This window comes from Phoca vitulina, unplaced genomic scaffold (assembly GCF_004348235.1).
Source record: "Phoca vitulina isolate PV1807 unplaced genomic scaffold, GSC_HSeal_1.0 scaffold5, whole genome shotgun sequence".
Taxonomy (NCBI): Eukaryota; Metazoa; Chordata; class Mammalia; order Carnivora; family Phocidae; genus Phoca; species Phoca vitulina.
Window position 1 is genome coordinate 65,983,164 of NW_022589708.1, and position 20,523 is coordinate 66,003,686.

General features: G+C 39.6%; 2 protein-coding genes across 12 annotated transcripts in view; one reads left to right on the forward strand and one right to left on the reverse strand.

Moving 5' to 3' along the window:
- NBEA (neurobeachin) overlaps positions 1-20,523 on the reverse strand; it is a 696,015-nt gene that overhangs the window by 182,012 nt on the left and 493,480 nt on the right. For all 11 annotated transcript variants that reach the window (XM_032403205.1, XM_032403204.1, XM_032403196.1 and 8 more), the window contains one exon: positions 14,573-14,709. In XM_032403205.1, coding sequence (XP_032259096.1) covers positions 14,573-14,709 — 137 coding nt within the window. The remainder of the gene's footprint in view (positions 1-14,572; positions 14,710-20,523) is intronic.
- Positions 2,772-14,556, forward strand: MAB21L1 (mab-21 like 1). Its single transcript, XM_032403206.1, has one exon. It carries the CDS (start codon positions 10,908-10,910, stop codon positions 11,985-11,987), a length of 1,080 nt encoding a protein of 359 aa, XP_032259097.1. The 5' UTR covers positions 2,772-10,907; the 3' UTR covers positions 11,988-14,556.

Genomic DNA, 20,523 nt, shown 5'->3' on the forward strand with positions numbered 1-20,523 from the left:
TCTCCACCTCTGCCGTATACAGCCCGCGTACATCTCCACCTCTGCCTTATACAGTCCGCGTTCCTCTCCACCTCTGCCGTATACAGTCCGCGTACATCTCCACCTCTGCCGTACCGTCTCCGTACATCTCCACCTCTGCCGTATATAGTCTGCGTACATCTCCACCTCTGCCGTATACAGTCTGCGTACATCTACACCTCTGCCGTATACAATCTCGATGTTGCGGTGCTGAAAGCAGCTGTAGTCAGACAAACCTAGTTCTGCAATTACTTATGTGACCCTTGCTAACGCACTTAACCTTTCTAAACCACAGTCACCATTTGTAAATGGGAACTAATATTTGTTGTGAAGATTAAATGTGATCAAATACTCGTAAGGTTCGGTTCCCATTCCTTATCACCCGCTGCTCTCAACTCACCGAATTATTATATGCATTATCAAGTGAAATAATGCATATAAAAGTCTTTTGTAAATCTAAAAGAATGTTGCAATTGTGTTATCTCATTTAATAGGCAGTTTATTCCCTTCATTACATCATGGTTAACAGTGTTCATTATTATTATTATTTTATTATTATTTTTGTGGGAGAGAGAGAGGGGGGTGGAGGGGCAGAGGGAGAGAGAGAATCTGAAGTAGGCTCCACGCTCAGTGAGGAGCCCAAGGTGGGGCTCAATCTCGGGACCCTGAGATCATGACCTGAGCTGAAATCAAGAGTCAGATGCTTAACACTTAACAGACTGAGCCACCCAGGCGCCATTACCCTTTTGAATAATCCATGTAGGTGTATGTATCGTAATATAATAACAAATTTCTATAGAAGAAATTAGCAGCTTGAAACAAAAGCTCAGGTTTGAAAATAGGGAAAACAATCATTAGCAACAATTATTCTCTAAATTGTTCTGGAATAATCCACAGAGTTTTAAAGAAATAATAACAATTTATCTCGAATAGGCTGGGCCTATATACCCAGCGGGAGAACAGAGGCTTTACCACTCCGCTCAGATGAAGAGGCAGAAAGAATACATTTTCCCCTCAAAATTCCACCGATTTTTAGGCTGTTTTCTAGCCTAAACAATTTGGATAGTGCTCTCAATAATTCACACTACCTGAGTTATATGTAGAGTTCAAATGCACCCTCTGGTGCGGCTGTAAAGTATATTTTCCCTAGAGTTTCTCACTTAAGAATATTACGGCCTTCCAGGGTAAAGCCATGTAAATGATACCAAAATCAGAAAAATTTTTAAAAAGGGAGTCTGTTATTTGATATTGTTCTAGTTTTTGTTTCTAAAGATACAGATATTGAAACTATCACAGCTGATAATTTCATTCTGACATGAGTTGAAAAGGTTAAGTTACTATCTGAGGAAAGGTAATCTGGTTGCCTTTCATGGCAGCCTGCAAGCTCTGCAATCTGCATAGAGAGGGGCATTTGTCATCATTAGCTGAGCTGTGACAGCTGGCACCCAGGGTGTCCCAGAATCGAGAAGTGGCAGAGAGACCCTTGGTTTAGGTTGCCATTAAGTATAGTAGGTTTCTGGAGGATCAAGTATATTTTATGAAAAGCTCTGTGATGTAACTAACAGCAGTGAACGTATTTGAATTTTCCATAACATGGATAATACAATGATAGCACATAATTAGCAGGTTGCCTCCAGACAACAAGATGCCAGATTACAGTATGAATAAACATCTAGTGCCTGCCACTTAGAGAGGGAGAATTGTTTGCAGCACCCAAATAGCTCCAGCACACTGTGTTTCTTCAATGTTGGACTAGGGTGATCAACGCTTAAGTATCCTCAAGGAAACAGACTGAAGACGGAGAGAACAGTTCTCAGTTGTCTTTTAAATTTGGTAGTAAACAATGCACAATGTCTTAGGAATGAGCTCAAAAGCACACACCCATTATAGTACCCATGCTTTGATAACATGAATATGAAAATTGGTATCATTCACACAGATGCAATCCTCCAACTGTCTGAGGTGTCTGTAATTGGTACTAAGTCTTTAAAAATAATCCTTGGCTGAAGTTTAAAATCAGAATCCTTTTTACCAAAACGAGGGTTACTAACTATGGGTCTGAAACTGTGATGAACACATCCAAGAAAGGAATTTTTACGACTTTACAATTTTATACGTGTTTGTCTTGTTGGTGCAAAACCATATAAAGCAAAAGAAAGTGTAAGTTAAAAAACAGGTTGACCAGATCTTTGGAACATAAGAGTGCTCTGACCCCTTTAAAAAATCATCAGTGTTTGCAAATATAATCAATAACACTAGGTTTTATATTATTATGTAAACTAGTTTTCCACAAATAAAACTAATTTTTGTGTTAATGTAAAATCTATGCAAATACATGCAGTCATTTATCAGGAAGGCTGACAAGCATTCCATATTGGAGGGGGAAATGAAACTGCCTCAAGAATAGAGGCAATTAATTATTTCTGTATTTTTTCTTCTTCTGTCTTGAGGCACAAAAGTTATCCATCCAGTTAAAACAGCAAATGAAATAAAGAGATTTTTTTTTTATTTAAACACATATGGCTTTTGCCTGCAATACTGATCACCACAAGGTCTACAGATGCCCGTGGCTAAATTGTACACTGGCAGATGCACACAGGGGAAAACTGTGCTAATGCAGCGTGGAGAGCAAAACAAATGAAGAACTGAATTTGCTAGTAAAAGAAAAAAAAAAAAAAAAACAAAAAGCAAAAACCCCCAAACCAAAGAAACCCTAAAATTCTCTCTCCCCCTTGGCCCCCCTAGTACCCCCCTCCCCGACACAGGGAGTTATGCAATTTGGTTATCAAACACAGGTTCAGGTTGCAAGAAACTTAACTATCCTCTGTTGCAGGAAAGCAGAAAACAAGTTTAAATCCATGAAAGTGTTTTTATGGATACACATGCGTATTATGTATGTGGGTGAAACCCAGCAGTGTATTTGTATTTATATGGACAGAATGGCTAGTGACATTTAAACTTCTCAATTTTGCAATTAAAAGCTTATGACATTCAAACCTGCCCCAGTATATATGTCTGTATAAATACTGTCAGAAGTTCCAGTTATTATTATTATTTAAAAAATCTGTTCAGCGTCATCTCTTAAGGTATCACTGAAAACTGTATAGGTTATCATGGACCAATCTTGCAGATGTGATATTATATCCTGATGGCCACAGGAATCCTGTATTTAGTAGTTGTTCCCCTTTAACAGGTTAAAATAAGTGTATAGAGGCCAATTCAATCTTTTACTATCTGAAATACTGGGGTTGTGTGTGTGTGTGTGTGTGTGTGTGTGTGTGTACATGCACAGGCTATTTTGCAAACCATAAAAAGAGTATACTTTCTAAAAATGGCTTAAGATTATTAAGAAAGCAATAACTTCTTTCTTAATAGGACTGTAAGCATGCATAACATTAAAATTTCTATTGTAATTGCCAAATAAAAATATAAAACAGAAAGCATTTAAATAATTTTATATCTTGGGGAAAGAAACAGAAGACTAGTTGTACTATTCCGAGTTGTAAAAAGGCAAAATACTTGAAAGAGCATCATGGTCAATGAATATGTCTGCTCTCCTACAATTTAAGCATTCTTTGTTTGGAGTATTTATAACCATCGAAATTTAAATGACAATGTATATTTATATAAAATTAGGATTAGAAGCATATGTTCCAAGAATGTATATATGTTAATTAATATTAGCTCTAATAAACTCCTTGGCCTTGTCCCCCACCACTCAAAGGGAGGATTAATTTACTGAAAATGTAAAGTACAATGTAATTTAAATACTGAAAGGAGATTCATTTCTCCAGTGACATAAAGCTAGTAACATTACCAATATGCCTCAAATGTTGCTAATATGAGGAATCCCTGTTTCTTACTATATATTTTGATGTGCAAATATAAACTATATTCATAAGTCTAATACACACATTCATGCCAGTGTAACAAATACTAGCAGTTTCTTTGAAAAATAAATCTTTTACCAAGCATTAAGGTGACATATATTACGTTTAAACAACTTTTATGTAAAACAAAAATTGTAAACCTATTGCTTGCCTATCTGAAATATCATTTCGTACTCTGCTTCTACTTCAGTGCTTTTGGATTAAAACTGGCCTTAAATTAGAAGCGAGATAAAACAAGAAATTCTAGAGGAATAAAGATTTACAACCTAAAGATTTTTTGATACAAAACACCCAGATGCTTATAAATGAATCATAAAATGTATGAATTAAAAAGTAAAATAGGGGCATGAGGAAACTTTTGTGGCAATGGAAATGTTCTATGTCCGTGCCAGATGTTCTATGACTGTAGACATTTGTTAGAATTCACAGGATGGCACATTCATATAGAAAAACCATAGAATAGAATGGTACTGTACACAGAATACACGTCAATAAACCTGACGTAAATAATAAAAAATAGATTTCACATAAAAATAAAAGAAAGCTATACTTTCATTGGTTTCACAATTTTTTATTAGAAAGACTATGGTCTTACAAACTCTGTGCTCTCATGCTTTTGATCTGGATGTGTAGATAAAATGAATAAACACGTAGATTAAAAAGTATTAACTACTTATTAGTACTTTGACTTGATATTTTTGACAAATCATGGAAACTTGGGCTTTTTAGAAATAATATGCATTTGTATACTAAAATGTGTATTATTAGAATAGTGAAAATAATCATACATAAGTGGAAATGAAATCATTATTTATGTGGTGTATTCTCGGATGTTTATATCTCTATATCTATATGAAAAAGTATAAAGGAAATTCTTATTCATAAACTAATTTCCTTCTTTTTCTATAAAGCATTTATCTTATTACATAAAATATATATGATAGGAGGTAATAGTTTTTTATTTAATGTAATTATTCTCTTAAGTTATTACTCCAGTTGCTGATCATTAAAAAAAAATAAATCCTAGTTTAGAGGAACTGCTTTGTTCATTAAAAAGTAAGCTCCAAAACTGTAAATTAGATATAGAAAAGGTTATTTTAGACATGCAGTTACTGAATGTTGATTATCTACATACCATACTCTAGTCTCAAGGTCATGTTGAATATTTTCCGTGGCGTAATCACATACAGTATGGGACAGTAATGAGAGCTATGCAGTCCTGGATGACCCACTACAGATGTACAGATTAAGACACTAATCGCATCTGATTCCATTGTTTTCTCTAAGTGCAATAAAACTCTAATGCGCTAAGAGTACTAAGGCTGTGGTCACATACACAAATGTCTATAAATCCGCGTGAATTGTGGGTTGAGGAATACCTAGTTTTCATATATTCATAAAGAAAAGAACCACGTGAGCCCATTTATCTCGTCAGAATACTTCTATAATATCCAAATGAAAAATAGAGGCTGAAATCTAACAAAACGAATTTGAATTTTCTACATCATAAAGACGACAGTGACTTTCTGAAGGATCTATGAGGACCTGGAATATTGGAATCAACACTTCCTCCGTAATACTCAATAAATAAATGACTAACCCCAATATCCTTAAATTTTTGGAAAGAGTTAGAGATCACAATCTAGTTTGAGCATTAAGAAAATCTTTTGGTTAATAACCTTCCCCCCCAATTTTTCCATTTATGCATGCAACTTAAAATATCCTACACCTCTATGTAAATATTCAAATGAAGTGGGGAAAGTGAGAGGATTACCTAAATCGTCTTTCAATTTCTTCTTCCACCAAAAGAAACGTCTTGGTCAGAATTACCCAGAATCGCTACAAATGCGCATATCCAGCAGTGGTCATAATTCCAGTAAGTTACACTTTTATCGCCCATCTTTAATCTCAAAGTTACTTTCTGTCCAACATTTATTAGCACCAATAACAAATTTACTAAGCAACACTGTAGGGAAAAAAGTGGTCCCCACAACAAATGTTGACTATAGGATGGGTACCAGGGGGATGAGCAAAACTAAGGCCACAGCCCTGATCATTGAAGTGGAGAATTAAGGAAATAATTTTTTGAAGAACTTCAATTATCAGGATGCTCTGGTTGAAACAACAGAACAGGGTCTAAATTGTGTCAACAGTGACCTCAATTCTCTGCTTTACTTTGTCATAAACCTGATATTAAAATATGAAATAATTGTTTTAGGAAATCATTGAAACTTTTGAAGCTCTCAAGCTATTTTGTTTCAAGTGTTCTTATACAAGGAGTCACAACAGGAAGAAAGGTAGAGATGCCATCAAATTAGATTACCAGAGAAACTCCCTCTATTTTACTTTATTTAATGTGACACATAAAGAAAACCCTGCACAAATATCTGTCTTTAATTTCTCTAGTGTAAAAAAAGAAATATATTGTGTCTGGCAGAATGAAGCAGATGAAATAGCCTGGGTGCATTTAAAAAACGAAGTGGGGGGAGGTAGATGCGTACAATGAGCCTTCAAAGCCACTCCAGCAGTAGGGATAAATAATTTAATAAACTCAACTTCATATTCTTTTTATCTCCCCAGTGTAATAAGCACATATTAAAAAAATAAAACTTTAAGTTCATGAATACTTGTGAATAGAATAGCAGCCAGCCAGGAAATATGAAAAAACACAAAACAGTATCTATGTGAGCATTTAACGTGTATATGCATATTCCCTAACGGATACATTTTTCCAGATGAAAGGTCACAATGACTTAAATTTATGAACATGTAATTCAAATTTAAATTAGTTTCTTTAAAAAAAACACAGAAACCTTGCATTCCTACATTTCTCAACATAATAGTTTTTCTTTAAACCTAATAAGGTGACTATTTATGCATTACTTTATGTATCCCATATAAAGTGAGTAGGTTTACAGAAGGGGGATAAGTTACTTAGACAACAATACTTCGGGAAAAAAATATTTTGCCATTATTATTTTGAATGTCTTGAAATGTTAAGGATCACAACATTTAATTGTTTTATATTCATTAATACTACTAACATTTGTGATAATGGTGTGTTTGTGACTTTTTGGGATTCTTTTCGTAAATGGTGCATTTTAAATCAAGGCTGCCTAGTAACCTAAGTAAATGAAATGAAAAAGTCAAGTCAGTTAGACCTTAAAATCCCAACTATCATTCAAATGTAAGCATCTCAAACTATCATTAAATCATGAGATTTTTGGCTTTTTTTTTGTTCAATTAGGTCAGTTTTCTTCAATTATCATTCTATTATTAGCTCATGTCAAAGATGCCTGCACAGCATACCATTGAAAACAATTAAGCATTTATATCCTAAAGCATGGGACATACACAAGCTTTTATTCTAGTACAAGGATTATATTTATAGTAAAAAAATAATATAAGTAAGACTGGGATCATTAGAGTTGTTTTATAACTTCTCACATAAGTAAATAAATTGATTTTAAGCTATCTCCAGGTTAGTACATCATCATTTGAAATAACCAGTTCAATAGGTCAAAGGGTGTTTCAAAAAATTACTATAAAATAAGTTACTCCCACAAAACTATCTCCAAAGCCTAGATTAAAAGTGGCCGAATTACATAAAAATATACTATATATTTTAAATTCCTCTCCATAGGTCATTTCAATAAAAAAAAATTAAGGGATAGAAAAACATACTCCTCGCATAGTTTAATTTTCCCTTCAACAATGAGAGGTGTCTAAGATCACTGAAAGGATTCAGCTACAGAAGGCAATTCATTTCACGTGTTCAGGGTAACAGAAAATCACTGTGTTGCAGCAACAAGCAGTACTTGCACCAGAGTATTATTCTAGGGTGCCCAGTTCACCTACAGTGATAACAGCGGGTGGGTGAGTCCTGCGTCATGTAAATCACCGTCAGCTCCCAGTGTGAAGGGTGCTGGAGGAAGCAGCTCCGAAAACACAGTCCCGGCGTCCTTGAAACAGAATGGCTTCACTTCCCTGCAACATTCTAGGACTAACGAGTTTCTTGGTCCTTTTCTCACCATCCCTTTCTCTTCTTCAAAGTGCAAACCGTTAGTGAAAAGGCCCCGGTTACACCAATTAGTTTGCACAAAGTGCTTCGGTGTTTAGCTTCGCTTTAACCCAATTAAGCCGCACAGTGAGCCCCGAAGATGCGCCACCTGCGCGCCTGGCTCCAGCGAGGCCGGCCCGGCGCCCCTCGCGTTAGACTCAGCCGGACCACCGCCCCACGGTGCCCCCCGAACGGCTCCGGGGCCTCCGCGTCCCAGGCTGCACGTCCTCGGCAACCGGGGACACTTGCAGGTGGCCCAGGAAATCGAGGGACGAGGTCCTGGCCGAGCAACTCTGCTTGAACCCCGGGGAGAGCGCGCTGGGCACAGGGGCCCGCGGCCCATGACGAGAAAGCGCGGGGCTCGGCTGCGACCTCACGTGGGCCCGGGTGGCCGTCGGGGCTGAGGGGTGCGCGGGCAGGGGCCCTGGCCTGGAGCAGACGTGGAGAACCCGAGGACACCAAGTAAGGTTTAAAATAACGGGCACACGGGGGGGGGGGAACCCCATGGGACAGAGAGAGGAAAGAAGGATGGCTCGGGAGTGCGGGGCAGCGGGAGAGAGGGGACCTGCGCTGGGTGAGGGCCAGACGTGGCTTTCCCCCCCAGAAACCAAGGCACATCTTCCCCTTCTTGGCCGAGGGTTCTCTGGTTCTGATTTGCCTCCTCTTCTTCTTCCAACTGCCAAAAGGTAGCAGTGCATTCACCCGCAAAGCCTGCAAAGTGGGGAGGGGCTGTTCCCAATCCCTGCTCCTAAGGGAATGGAAGGTTCCTGGGGAATAGACTAGATGGATGCCATGAGCCCCAAATCTACTGTACTGTCTTAAGCTAAATCGGAATCTATCACTCTTGGATAAGGAAAAAGTAAATAATAGATGGCTTTGTGATGCTTGTACCTGTGCAAAAATAAATAAATAAATAGATAAATAAATAAATAAGCAAGCAAAAGCTGGAGTAAAAAGTGGGAGCCCCGAACAAGATCTTGTTGAAAGCGGCTCTGAAAGAAAGTGCCAACAGACCTGTTACCGGGAGTTATAGGATTTTGCTGGAAATATTGTTAATTTTAAAGAGATGGCATCTAAATTAAAGGTAGGCATTAAAAATCTGCCTAGGTTTTTAAACCACTACACTACATAATCCCCAAGTGGTATTTATTTCCTTTCCTGTACATTAAGGACACAATTGGTATCACCAGGAAAAAAAAAAAAACCCAAACCAAAAATATGTTCTACATAAATCCATTTCCCCCTCCTGTTTCAAGGTTCCAAAATGCAGAAATGTTGATTTCTTTCAAAGTTTTCCAAAATGATATTTAAATTTAAAAACCCTGGATGACTGCAAATTAGTTTTCTTTTAAAATCTTACCCGATTTTTCCCTCAACCAAATCACATGAAATCATACAACAATTAGAAGTCTACCGTCAGGTCACCACTAAGGACACTTAAGAGAGGAGGTATAATTATACATCAGTAAGCAAGCCAGAAACCCTAAACCTGAATATTTTCAGAACAGTTATCTGCCAGTAGGTTTCATCTCTATGATCTTGCCTTAATTTCACATATTAAAATACAGCTCACTATGAACTCACATTACAATAATCTCTCAATCACAGAGATAAGTTATTTTTAAAATATTTCTACCAGTGTGTACAAAACTTACAGTCCTGATTACGTTGGGCAAGTCTACCAAAGTACAAAGAGGGCTGCAGTTGGGGAGGGGGGAGTAATACTAAACATTTTTTAAACATCCTAACTTAAACTGGGGTAGACAGCATCTAACAAAGCAATAATTTTCAGATTCCTTTCAACAACTGCAAATGAGGGGGAAAAAAACAGAGATAAAACACTGCATAACGTAAAACAAAACAAAAACAAAAACAAAAAACCCCAACCAAAAACCCATTCTAACATACCGGAACATCCCCCAAATTACACAGGCGTCAGTAGTCCATCTAAAGCCAACTTGCATATACATGAAAGAGCAAACTCTCAACCTGCATTTAAAAAGACCTCAAGGATTAACAGACATTAATTATCTTACTCTAAATGCAAGTTACTGACTTTTGTTTTAGAAGACCCCATCTAGTTCACTAATTGATGGATGACCATTAATACACCTGTATTTGCATTTCCGCGGTAAAAAGACAAGCAGGGTTTTCAACACAGAAGAGAACCACTTTGCCAAGTCTTTTTAAAACGTCAATATGCTTCAATTAATACCAAAGCTGAGAGATTCCTCTTGATTTCCAAAACTGTCTAGGTGGCCTGGGTGGTTTTCTGCCGGCAGCAGCCTCCTACCTTTAGTTTGTGTGCCTATATCCACGAGGGGGGATTAATTAGCCGGGCTGGAGCTGAAGGAGGCTGTCGTGACGAGCCCAGTGGCGATTGGCCGCCAGCCTGCCTGGCCCTGCCTTTATAATTTCCACACGAGTGCATCTGGGCTCTTAGACAAACCAACAGCAGCTTCTTCTGACATATACACACGCACACTCACCCCCGACACACTCAGCACACTTTTCCTCCATCTGATTAACAGTCCGGCACACACAATGATTACGGGAAAGCGTAAATAAATACGGAAAGGGTTGATTATTTTGACTACTGGAAGAGCTTTGCTGGGTCTCAGCGCAACTTTTGTTTTCATTACCGAGAAGGTGATCTCTCCATGCATTTCTCTCACACAAGGATTCTTTAAAAGAGGAAGAAAGACCGAGAGAGGGGGGAGAACAATCTTTCACTTTAAGACCGTCTGGGCTCAAAGATAAAAGGAAGGGGAAAGCAGCGGCTAGGACTCCACCGGGGCAACACATCGGAGAGCGTTCTGATACATTTCTGAGCGCGGCGGCCCGTTTCTCCACCGAAGTTGGCTCCAGCTCTAGCAGCCGCATTGGATCCCACAGCCTACTGCGAGACTCCGGTGTACAATCCGGATCTCTGCCCCAACATGATCGCGGCCCAGGCCAAGCTGGTATATCATCTGAATAAGTACTACAATGAGAAATGCCAAGCCAGGAAAGCTGCCATTGCAAAAACTATCCGGGAAGTCTGCAAAGTAGTTTCCGACGTACTTAAAGAAGTGGAAGTGCAGGAGCCCCGGTTCATCAGCTCTCTCAACGAGATGGACAATCGCTACGAGGGCCTCGAGGTCATCTCCCCCACCGAATTTGAAGTGGTGCTTTACCTTAACCAAATGGGGGTGTTCAACTTTGTGGACGACGGCTCGCTGCCCGGCTGCGCGGTGCTGAAGTTGAGCGACGGGCGCAAGAGGAGCATGTCCCTCTGGGTGGAATTCATTACGGCCTCCGGCTACCTCTCGGCGCGCAAAATCCGGTCCAGGTTTCAGACGCTGGTGGCTCAAGCCGTAGACAAATGTAGCTACAGGGATGTGGTAAAGATGGTGGCAGACACCAGCGAAGTGAAACTGAGAATCCGAGATAGGTACGTGGTGCAGATCACCCCGGCTTTTAAATGCACCGGGATCTGGCCGAGGAGTGCTGCCCACTGGCCACTTCCGCACATCCCCTGGCCAGGACCCAACCGGGTGGCGGAGGTCAAAGCGGAAGGGTTCAATCTCTTGTCCAAGGAGTGCCACTCCCTGGCCGGCAAACAGAGCTCGGCCGAGAGCGACGCCTGGGTGCTGCAGTTCGCCGAAGCAGAGAACAGACTGCAGATGGGGGGCTGCAGAAAGAAATGCCTCTCCATCCTCAAAACCTTACGGGATCGTCACCTTGAACTGCCAGGCCAGCCCCTGAACAATTACCACATGAAGACTTTGGTTTCCTACGAGTGTGAAAAGCATCCCCGGGAGTCAGACTGGGACGAGTCTTGCCTGGGTGATCGGCTTAACGGGATTTTGCTGCAACTTATCTCCTGCCTGCAGTGCCGGCGGTGTCCTCACTACTTCCTACCGAACTTAGATCTGTTTCAAGGCAAACCTCACTCGGCTCTGGAGAACGCTGCCAAACAGACGTGGCGGCTGGCAAGAGAGATCCTGACCAACCCAAAAAGTTTGGAAAAACTTTAGAGGACAATTTCAACAAGAGCCGAAATGTGATTACTCTTCTCAAAGACCTGATTCAGTGCAAACTTCCTGTTGGATTCCTAATATTCCATTTGTCAGTGCAAACAGTCTCTTCCTTAAAAAGGAGTAACAATACGATGTTTAGGCATCATCTCACCCACCCCTCCAAGGGGAGAAAAAGAAGTAGGGAAAGCGGATGGAGAAAAACCCAAACCCACAAGTATTAGAAGACTTCTTTACAAAGGATTTCCTATCTCCCTTGAAAAGTACACAATAACACCCGGAAAACAACCCGGCTGTAATGCAAGACCACAGTGAACACTCTGCCTAACTATCAAAGGATTATAGCAATCCTGGTGATTTAGGTGCATCTGTCTGTGAGTAAACACGATTTGGATATGCCACCTGAAGGAAAGTGTAATGTATATTTTGATTTGTAACAAATATTGTGATCTCACGTTGTCTTTGAAAGTGTGGATGTTGGTGTTTTGTGATTTGGTGAACAGAAGTTACATTGCCGTTTTGGAGACTTCCAGACATTTTCCACTAACAAAGATACCATTTAAAGGTAGATTTCCTCCTGGTACTTTTATCTGTCTTTGAAAGTGTCTGAACTTTAAAAAGTTTACATTTTGTTTCAAATATAATGCTTGTTCTATTTCTAACATTCCATAAATATACTTGAAATGTTATTTAAATATATTCAAAGAAATTTGAATTCAGCTTATATAATAACGCTTGAATATCTGAATTATATATTTGAAAAATGCACTTGAAATACACTGGATAACTACTTTTGTGATTTAGATTTTAATTTCTGTTGCTGGTTTTTATTTAATTAGAAGCTAATAAATGAAGTAAAATAAAAGTTGTTGTGTCTCACTTTAAATTGTTTTTCTATCAAAAGATGTAATGCTCCATTTTGAAAATTGAACCCACTCGAGTATTTTAAACACTTTGAGGAGTATGCTAATGAAATAATTAAAATTAAACCTTAACATCCTGAAGAAAACTCTTTGTACAGCTACAGAAGATAATGATTTACTTATAAGACTATTTCTTTCTACAACAGACACATTTAAATCTACCCTGGAAAGCCTGCTCTTCTGGATCAGTACTTCTGTAGCATTTTTAATAATATAAAGAAAAAATATGTCATGACGGTACAGACTGCTGAGTTAAAAATCAGACTAACTCAGAAAAAGTGAACTTAAAGTCATAATGAAAGTTTCAAAATTTGTATAACTATGCTAATCAAATAAAGATTATTTCTGACCATTTTATGTCAAATCCTATGTTATGCAGAAAAAGTGTTCCATTAGCTGAATAAGTTCATCAGAAATCTAAAATTTCTTTTGACTTCACAGAGCAAGCTAATGATAAAAGCGTAAAGACAAACTTTCAATTATTTAAAGATCAAATACACTACATTCAAACTCATTTTCAACGTTCCATCCTTTGGGAGCTGGTAGTGCAAGAAGTCCTATGACTGTCCTTCCAAGTATTTTAATTGTCAACAAGTGCTGAGAGCGCTAATCACCTGCAGGCCTTAAGGTAGGTAGTTAATTCAGGCAGGGATGGATTTTAGAATTTCAGTTCCTCTTCTACAAATAGCGTTTTATAATAGTTTATGTAAAAATGACATCAATAATAAAGTTCTGGCTCTGTGGGCACATTTGTCTTTGACGATTTTAGAATAATTGCTTCTGATAAATACTGCAAAGGAAAATCTTTGTAAACTGATGCTTGAATATCTAACATGACCCTTGAATTCTTAACCTCAGAAAAAAAGTTTACAAACCGCACAGTAACATAAAAGTTAAAACAACAAACAAATTGGTTTCAATAGAAAGTGCAGAGGTGTAGAGCTGTCCTAATATCAGGTTTTAAAATCTACACGGTAAGATATAATAAACAAATAAATATTTATGTATTTCAAATTGTCCAAATAGGTATTTTTCTGGCATTACACCCACAGAAGAACACAAACTTTATAAACATCTGATTGCTAGTATATACTACCTATATACGTTTTAAATCAACGCTTCTCAGAGAATCAGTTTCTCTTACTCTTAAATTCACATGTAAAACTCATTCTTATCTCAGGAGATGAAAAATGGATGTAATAATGGAGATGAATTTCTGTCTAAATGCTCTCCCCCCCCCCCCCCCCCCAGTTTCCTTACAACCTTTCAGTGAATAATAACTCACATTGCAATTTACACTTTTGGAAATTAAAAGTCATCTTAAGATATTTCAGAAGACCCCTCCTGGTCTTCCCAGAGAGCCTGGGATACTGTACCCCCAGACTTTGGAACAATTGGCTTACCTACCAAATTTACCCAAGTGCACACAAAGGCACTCATGGAGAGACTGTAATGTGCATGCTCTGGTAACACAGGATTTGAAACCATTAATATATTCTTCAATCCCATAAAATAGAGCATGTGTTATTTCATTCATTTTATTTCCTATGACAAAAATGGAAATGTGCTCCCCTCCCCCACTGTCATTTAAAACCAAGCAAAACTGAAAACCACTTCCTGCCACAAAGCCACTACTACTGTACACGAATCACTCTAACTCACTTTCGTGTCGATCTTCTTGAAGGCAGGATCATCCTCATCTACCTCGAAGTAGATTTCTGTCGTGGTGATGGAGAGAGTCCCCTTCGCCACCACCACAGGAGCGATGAGCTGGGCTGGGGTACTGAGAACCACTGGGCCTGAAAGACAAGGGCACCGGAGTCAGGCTCAGTCCCTGTGGCCCTCTCCCGCTCCCTCCCAAAGGGTGCCGCAGGTCTTTATATTTTTAAAGATGCGCTAAGAAAATGGTGCCTGGGTAACGCGGCCAGCATCTTTCATGTGAGATAAAGTCTGCTTAGCTCTCGCACATTATCTTATATAGAGATAAATAATTCCATAAAACCCCAAGAGGTCAGGATGCCGAACAAGTGACCCTTAGCAAGCGAGTTAGTAACCTTCGCCTAGAAATCCTACAAATGCCCTGATTCTCCATGGAGCACCGCCGGCTTTCCGAGAGACCTTAGGCAGTCAGCACTGCCCCCGAAGACCAGCCATCGTGTAAAGCCGTTCCACTCGGCAGCAGCGTTCCCCAAGGATGGGCGGGAGGATGTGAAGGGGTATAGGATCTAAATATATAAATTCCACTGTACTAACGGGTTTGCATCTCGCAGGAAGATTAATATCGGCGTCCTAAGGCGCGCCACATCCACATACACGCACACAAGGATATTAAGTGCATTTCTTCCGTAGAAAAGAACAAAAATCCTAACAGTGATCTTCTCACCGACAATCAGTCAAAAGTGATGAAATTGTAAGACGCTTGAACAAGAAGATTCTCAGAAAAGCGTCCGAAGAGTACTCTCTCTCAACTTTAGAAACTAGAGAAACTAATTTTCAGTAAAAGAAATTTTTAGAAAATGTGCCTACTGAGGTGCTTACTTGGAATTCCCTCAATCTGAGTTAATGTTGAAAATTACATATTAGAATATAAATTCAAAGGGGATGACTTAAATGCCCTTTTAAGATTCCCCGAAAGGGGAGGCATTCTTTGCTATCCTGTACTTAAAATACAGACAAGGAAATCAGAACTTATTTTTTTCTTTTTCTTTCTTTCTTCCCTCCTTCCTTTCTCCCCCCCCCCCTTTTTTTTTTGCAAGGGCGCTTTTTTTTCCCCTTCCCCCCCCCCCCCCCCCCCCCCGCCCTGAAATGCATATAGTCAAATGAGTCACAATAACAGTAGGATAAAGGCAATAAAAAACCAGGTCCCTTGCCGCCACTCAGGCTCGGCCCCTCGGCGGCAGCTCCTCGCGGTGAGACCGGCTGGTACCGCCACCGCCAAGGCCACTGTTAGCAGGCCCGACCCGGCCAGGCGCGGGGACTGCAGAGAAGTTCACGTTTTCAGGGAGCAGCCCACACCAAATCCGCGACCGTCCTGCACAAAGCCGGGCCGTTTCTGCTGCGGGAGGCACACAGAGGAATCGGCCGGCTTCTGTCGCGGGGAACGGGGTGGATAGGAAGCAAACTGTGTCAGTGTCAGCCTTCACCCCCGATCGCGACCGCCTGGCGCAGACCAACGCCAAGCCCTTTCTTTTAGTTTACTGCTCTCCGTCCCCCAGGAGCCCGCACTGGGGGGCCGGCCCCGGGGCGCGCAGACGCCCGGCCTGGGTTTCCGCCGCGGAGCCGAGCGGAGTCGGGGTCCATCTCGGCTACACAAGGTTTTTCTTTCCAAAGGGCGAGGCGGTCGATCTGAAGCGCCACTTTAAAGGCTCATCAATCTTAATCTAGGTTGCTCAAGTAATTATGCCCGAATCTCTTGTACGATTACAAGTGGATTTGGGTTTCTATTCCCCAGGCCCTCCTTTGTGTTTATTGGAGGGTCTGTGCGCGCGCTCCGCGGCGCCTCCTGCCTCCCGCGCCCTCCTCGGAATCCCCCAAGCTCGGGCCGGTTCGAACCGCTCCCTTAACCCTTCAGCCACCAGGACGCTCCTTTGGATGCCACTTTTCACATTTCCCTTTTGGAGAAATCCAGAAGGCTTACTCTTGATTGGGGCGAGGTGAGAAAGAAGGTGCCGTGACATCGAAAACAGTGTCTTCTTATACGTCGTTGGGCCTTGCTAAAACCTCAGGAAAGTCGTCATTCTATACACAGGCCGCTAGTGATTTCTGGTTTAGTAGAGGTTTCTGGCATTTGGAGACGTAGAATGGTCACAAACATTTAAAATGGCGAACTATTCCTTTCTCTTAAAAAGTAATTTAACATATCCAATTAAGTTGGGGTGACATGAAAAAGAATCACTAAACACATTATCAAAACCATACACACTGATTTACTGAAATATATTACGACTTTTTAAGGACACATTTCCGTGAACTTTTAACGGGGAACACATTCTATTTAATTCTCTGCCTTTCTGAAAGGAGACTGCGCTTCTGATTCCTTTTACTCCAATCTCATTCTACTGAATTGAGATTTTCTGGGGGTTTATAAAAGGACTTTGAACTGGTCCTTCTTTAAGAAAGAAGCATCATGAAATATTCAGCCTTCATAGTGTGTCATTTTTACCCCGGTCCTTTGGAAATCTCCAGTTACAACTTCCAATTCCATAGCATGTTTAAGGAGCACTGAGTCTTTTTGTTGTAGCCTTCAGGGAGCAAACCAGCCACAGAGAGAATACAGAGTTAAATCCACTACAGTAATAGAGAGAGGGGATTATGTTTTAATCCCTTTCGGGGGAGTCTCTGGATTTTAGGGATCTGATATTAAAATGTTTACATAAGGCACCATCACAAACCAGCAGATCTTCCATGGAAAGCCGGGGATCCCTGTCCAAATAAAAATAGTTTAAAAAGGGCAGCGTCTCTGGATGCCAGAGAGATGGCAATGTAGCAGATTCTGTTCTAGAAGATAACTGGGTACAAATTTAACCTCCTAACTTTGCTTGCTGTAGTGAGTGCAGGACTGAATGTAGATATATCCATTCCAATCACTACTAGAGCAATAAAAGGATATGTTATAATAATGTTCTCAAGCACACACTGAAGTAAAGCCATGGCTATTAAAGGGCAGTTAAACAAATGGATGGGACCAAACCTCCTCCCCTGTATTGAGGCATACAATACAGTCGTTTAAAATTCCACCATGCAAAGTGGTAACTAAAGGAACAATAAGTGTTATTTACTTCTAGCACTGGCAACATAATGTTTAAGAAATATTGACCCATTACTATTTTTGAAAGGATAGGGATATTACTTGACATTAATTTAAATGCTAATTTAAAATCTGGACTAGAACAAAGATCACCCAAGCGTACGGAAAAGAATCTTCAAATGAATGAACTTCTCTTTAGAGTCACAGCATCTTTAATCAGTTGAGATGGTAAACCTAGAGTCGAAAGTACATATGTTTTATATTTGAAAAGGGAACTATTCATCAAATATATTTTAAAAGTAGAATGTTAAAAAATACTTGTGGGTTTGGAGGATTCTACTGAAAACAAAATTCCAAGTCTGGAGATCTCACTAATACAACTTTTTAATAGAGCTTTATAGTTTACAGGGTTCTTTTATATGATTTTTACTTAACCACTAGTTCAATATTCACAGTTTTGGGGGCTATGGATGTGTCACTACTCTCCTGTCAAAGATCACCAGGAACACATCTCTAGTTGAAGAGGTTGGGTTTACCGCTCATCGCAGTGAGGGAGACGCGGGCAACTTAGTAAGGGTGTCAGAAAGGACTTTTGTAGGATCGAGGCTTTGGTGAAGTGATTCTGGGAAGGGTTCAAGGAGCACGGCTTTGCTCTGGATTTGGCTCTGTCAGGAAGCAGGGATAATTCTGCGACTACGGATCTTAATCAATCTCATTTAGAGGGAGGGAGGACCCGATCTAGGCTAATGCCCTAGTTAGCAGAGAAGCAGTCGTCCCTCATATTAAACAGGACATGGGGGGATGTTCAGTATTCAGGTGGTCTGCAGAGTAACCTTGCTTTTGTCTATGCTTCCACTAAATTATAGTTGTTTTTTTGCCTCACATCATCATCACGAGACCTTGTCTGATCCTGGTGTTCTGGGAGGTTGTTTATGACTAACAGGAGAACATCAAGGCCTAGCTGTGAGCTCCAGGCTAGCTCCTGACAATACGAGCTTCCTTATAAGGGTCAGGCTAGTTTCCAGAGGTCAAGGACTGCTTTTCTTTTTCTTACATACAGAAATTAGTCATTTTTAGGGGTGTCAATAACATTCTAGGTATTAACAGACAATTACGGCAATTACATTTTCAAACAAGGCTAAGATTTTTATGAGTTTCAATATAAAGTACAACAAAGAGTATACAGGGACAGAGTTGAAGTTTAATTAAAATTGGCATCATTACAATTATTTGATGAATTTCAATTGGCCAAAACTATATTTAGTGTACATGAAGTTACAATGTATTTTAGAATCACTTGAATACTTTCTAAACTTAGTTTAATACTAATAAAAGTTTTATTAACTATATAGATTTTCTCTGACCTCAATTACTTCGAAACCACATGCTCAATTTGCTTCAGAAACACTTAAAAGACAATTATTTGGGAATAATAAACATTGACTAATCTTTATAAATTATTAAACTTAAAATCCTGACATTATTTAATCTGAAATCCTTTGTGTTTAGTGCAAAAGTATATCATTCAAAAAATTTTTAAACAAAAATATAATGAAGAAATAATTCTTACAATTATTTCTATACTGTGATACAATTTGTAGGAAAATTACTCCTAGCATGAGTGACTGAACATATGTAAAGTATCTACCTCCATTGGACTTCTATCATTTCTAAGTATGGCAATATAATTTAAAGAAAACATTTCTTGGGATGCCTAGGTGACTCAGTTGGTTAAGTGTCTGCCTTTGGCTCAGGTCATGACCCCAGGGTCCTGAGATAAGCCCTGCGTCCTGTTTTTCCTTCTCCCTCTGACCCTATCCCCTGCTTGTACTCTTGCTTCTGCTCTCTCAAATGAATAAAAAATCTTAAAAAATAAAGAAAATATTTCTCCCATAGAATTAAAAGAATAACATGCTTTAATCTCAAAACAACTTAAAAAGAAACCAATGAAGAATACGAAAAAGTTGGAACTTTGTTTTGAAAGTCTAGGAAAGCTTTAGGCACAAAGAAAATGGAGGTGTTTGTGTGTGCCTGGGGGAGAAGGAAGTGGGAGAAATGTTGCAGAAGATCTGAGATTTCTGTCATCCAGGATAGTTCCCTGGATTTCAGGCATTTGAAATGCCCCAAGAAAAAAGAAAGTATAGTAACAAAATTTCTAGACAATGACTCTTTTCTTTATGTACAGAGAATATTGATAGTGGACCAAATATACTACCAGAATAATAGTCCTTTGAGGTTTTCAAAAACTTCTTGCATGAAAGTAGTTTATGCTTGAGTTTATGTTATGTTTATGCTTGAGTCAAAAAACTAATAGAACAACAAATAGAATACATAGCTCAAGAATTATGAATTTAACTTCCAGCATTATTCCCTCCCACCCTAACACACACACACACACAATCCATTACAAACCCCAATTTTTTAATAGATTTTTATTTACTTATTTGTCAGAGAGAGAGAGTGCTTGCGCGAGCACAAGCAGGGAGAGCAGCAAGTGGAGGGAGAAGCAGGCTCCCCACTGAGCAAGGAGCCTGATGCAGCACTGGATCCCAGGACCCTGGGATCATGACCTGAGCTGAAGGCAGACACCTAACCAACTGAGCCCCCAGGCATCCCTACATACCCAAATTTTATACAAACTCACTGTGCCCAAGAGACTTCTTTATGCTCTTTGGTGACTTTTTAAACATAATCTATCTTTAGATTGAGATGCACAATAACCAATCATCTCCATAGTGCACTGGTTTCCTTAGATGATTACTGTACAAAATGAGACAAGTGTTTAAGAACCACATCAATGTTTTCAGATCCGAGTAAACCTACCTCTGGGTAAAACTCAACACAGTCTGAAACAGAAACAGAAGAG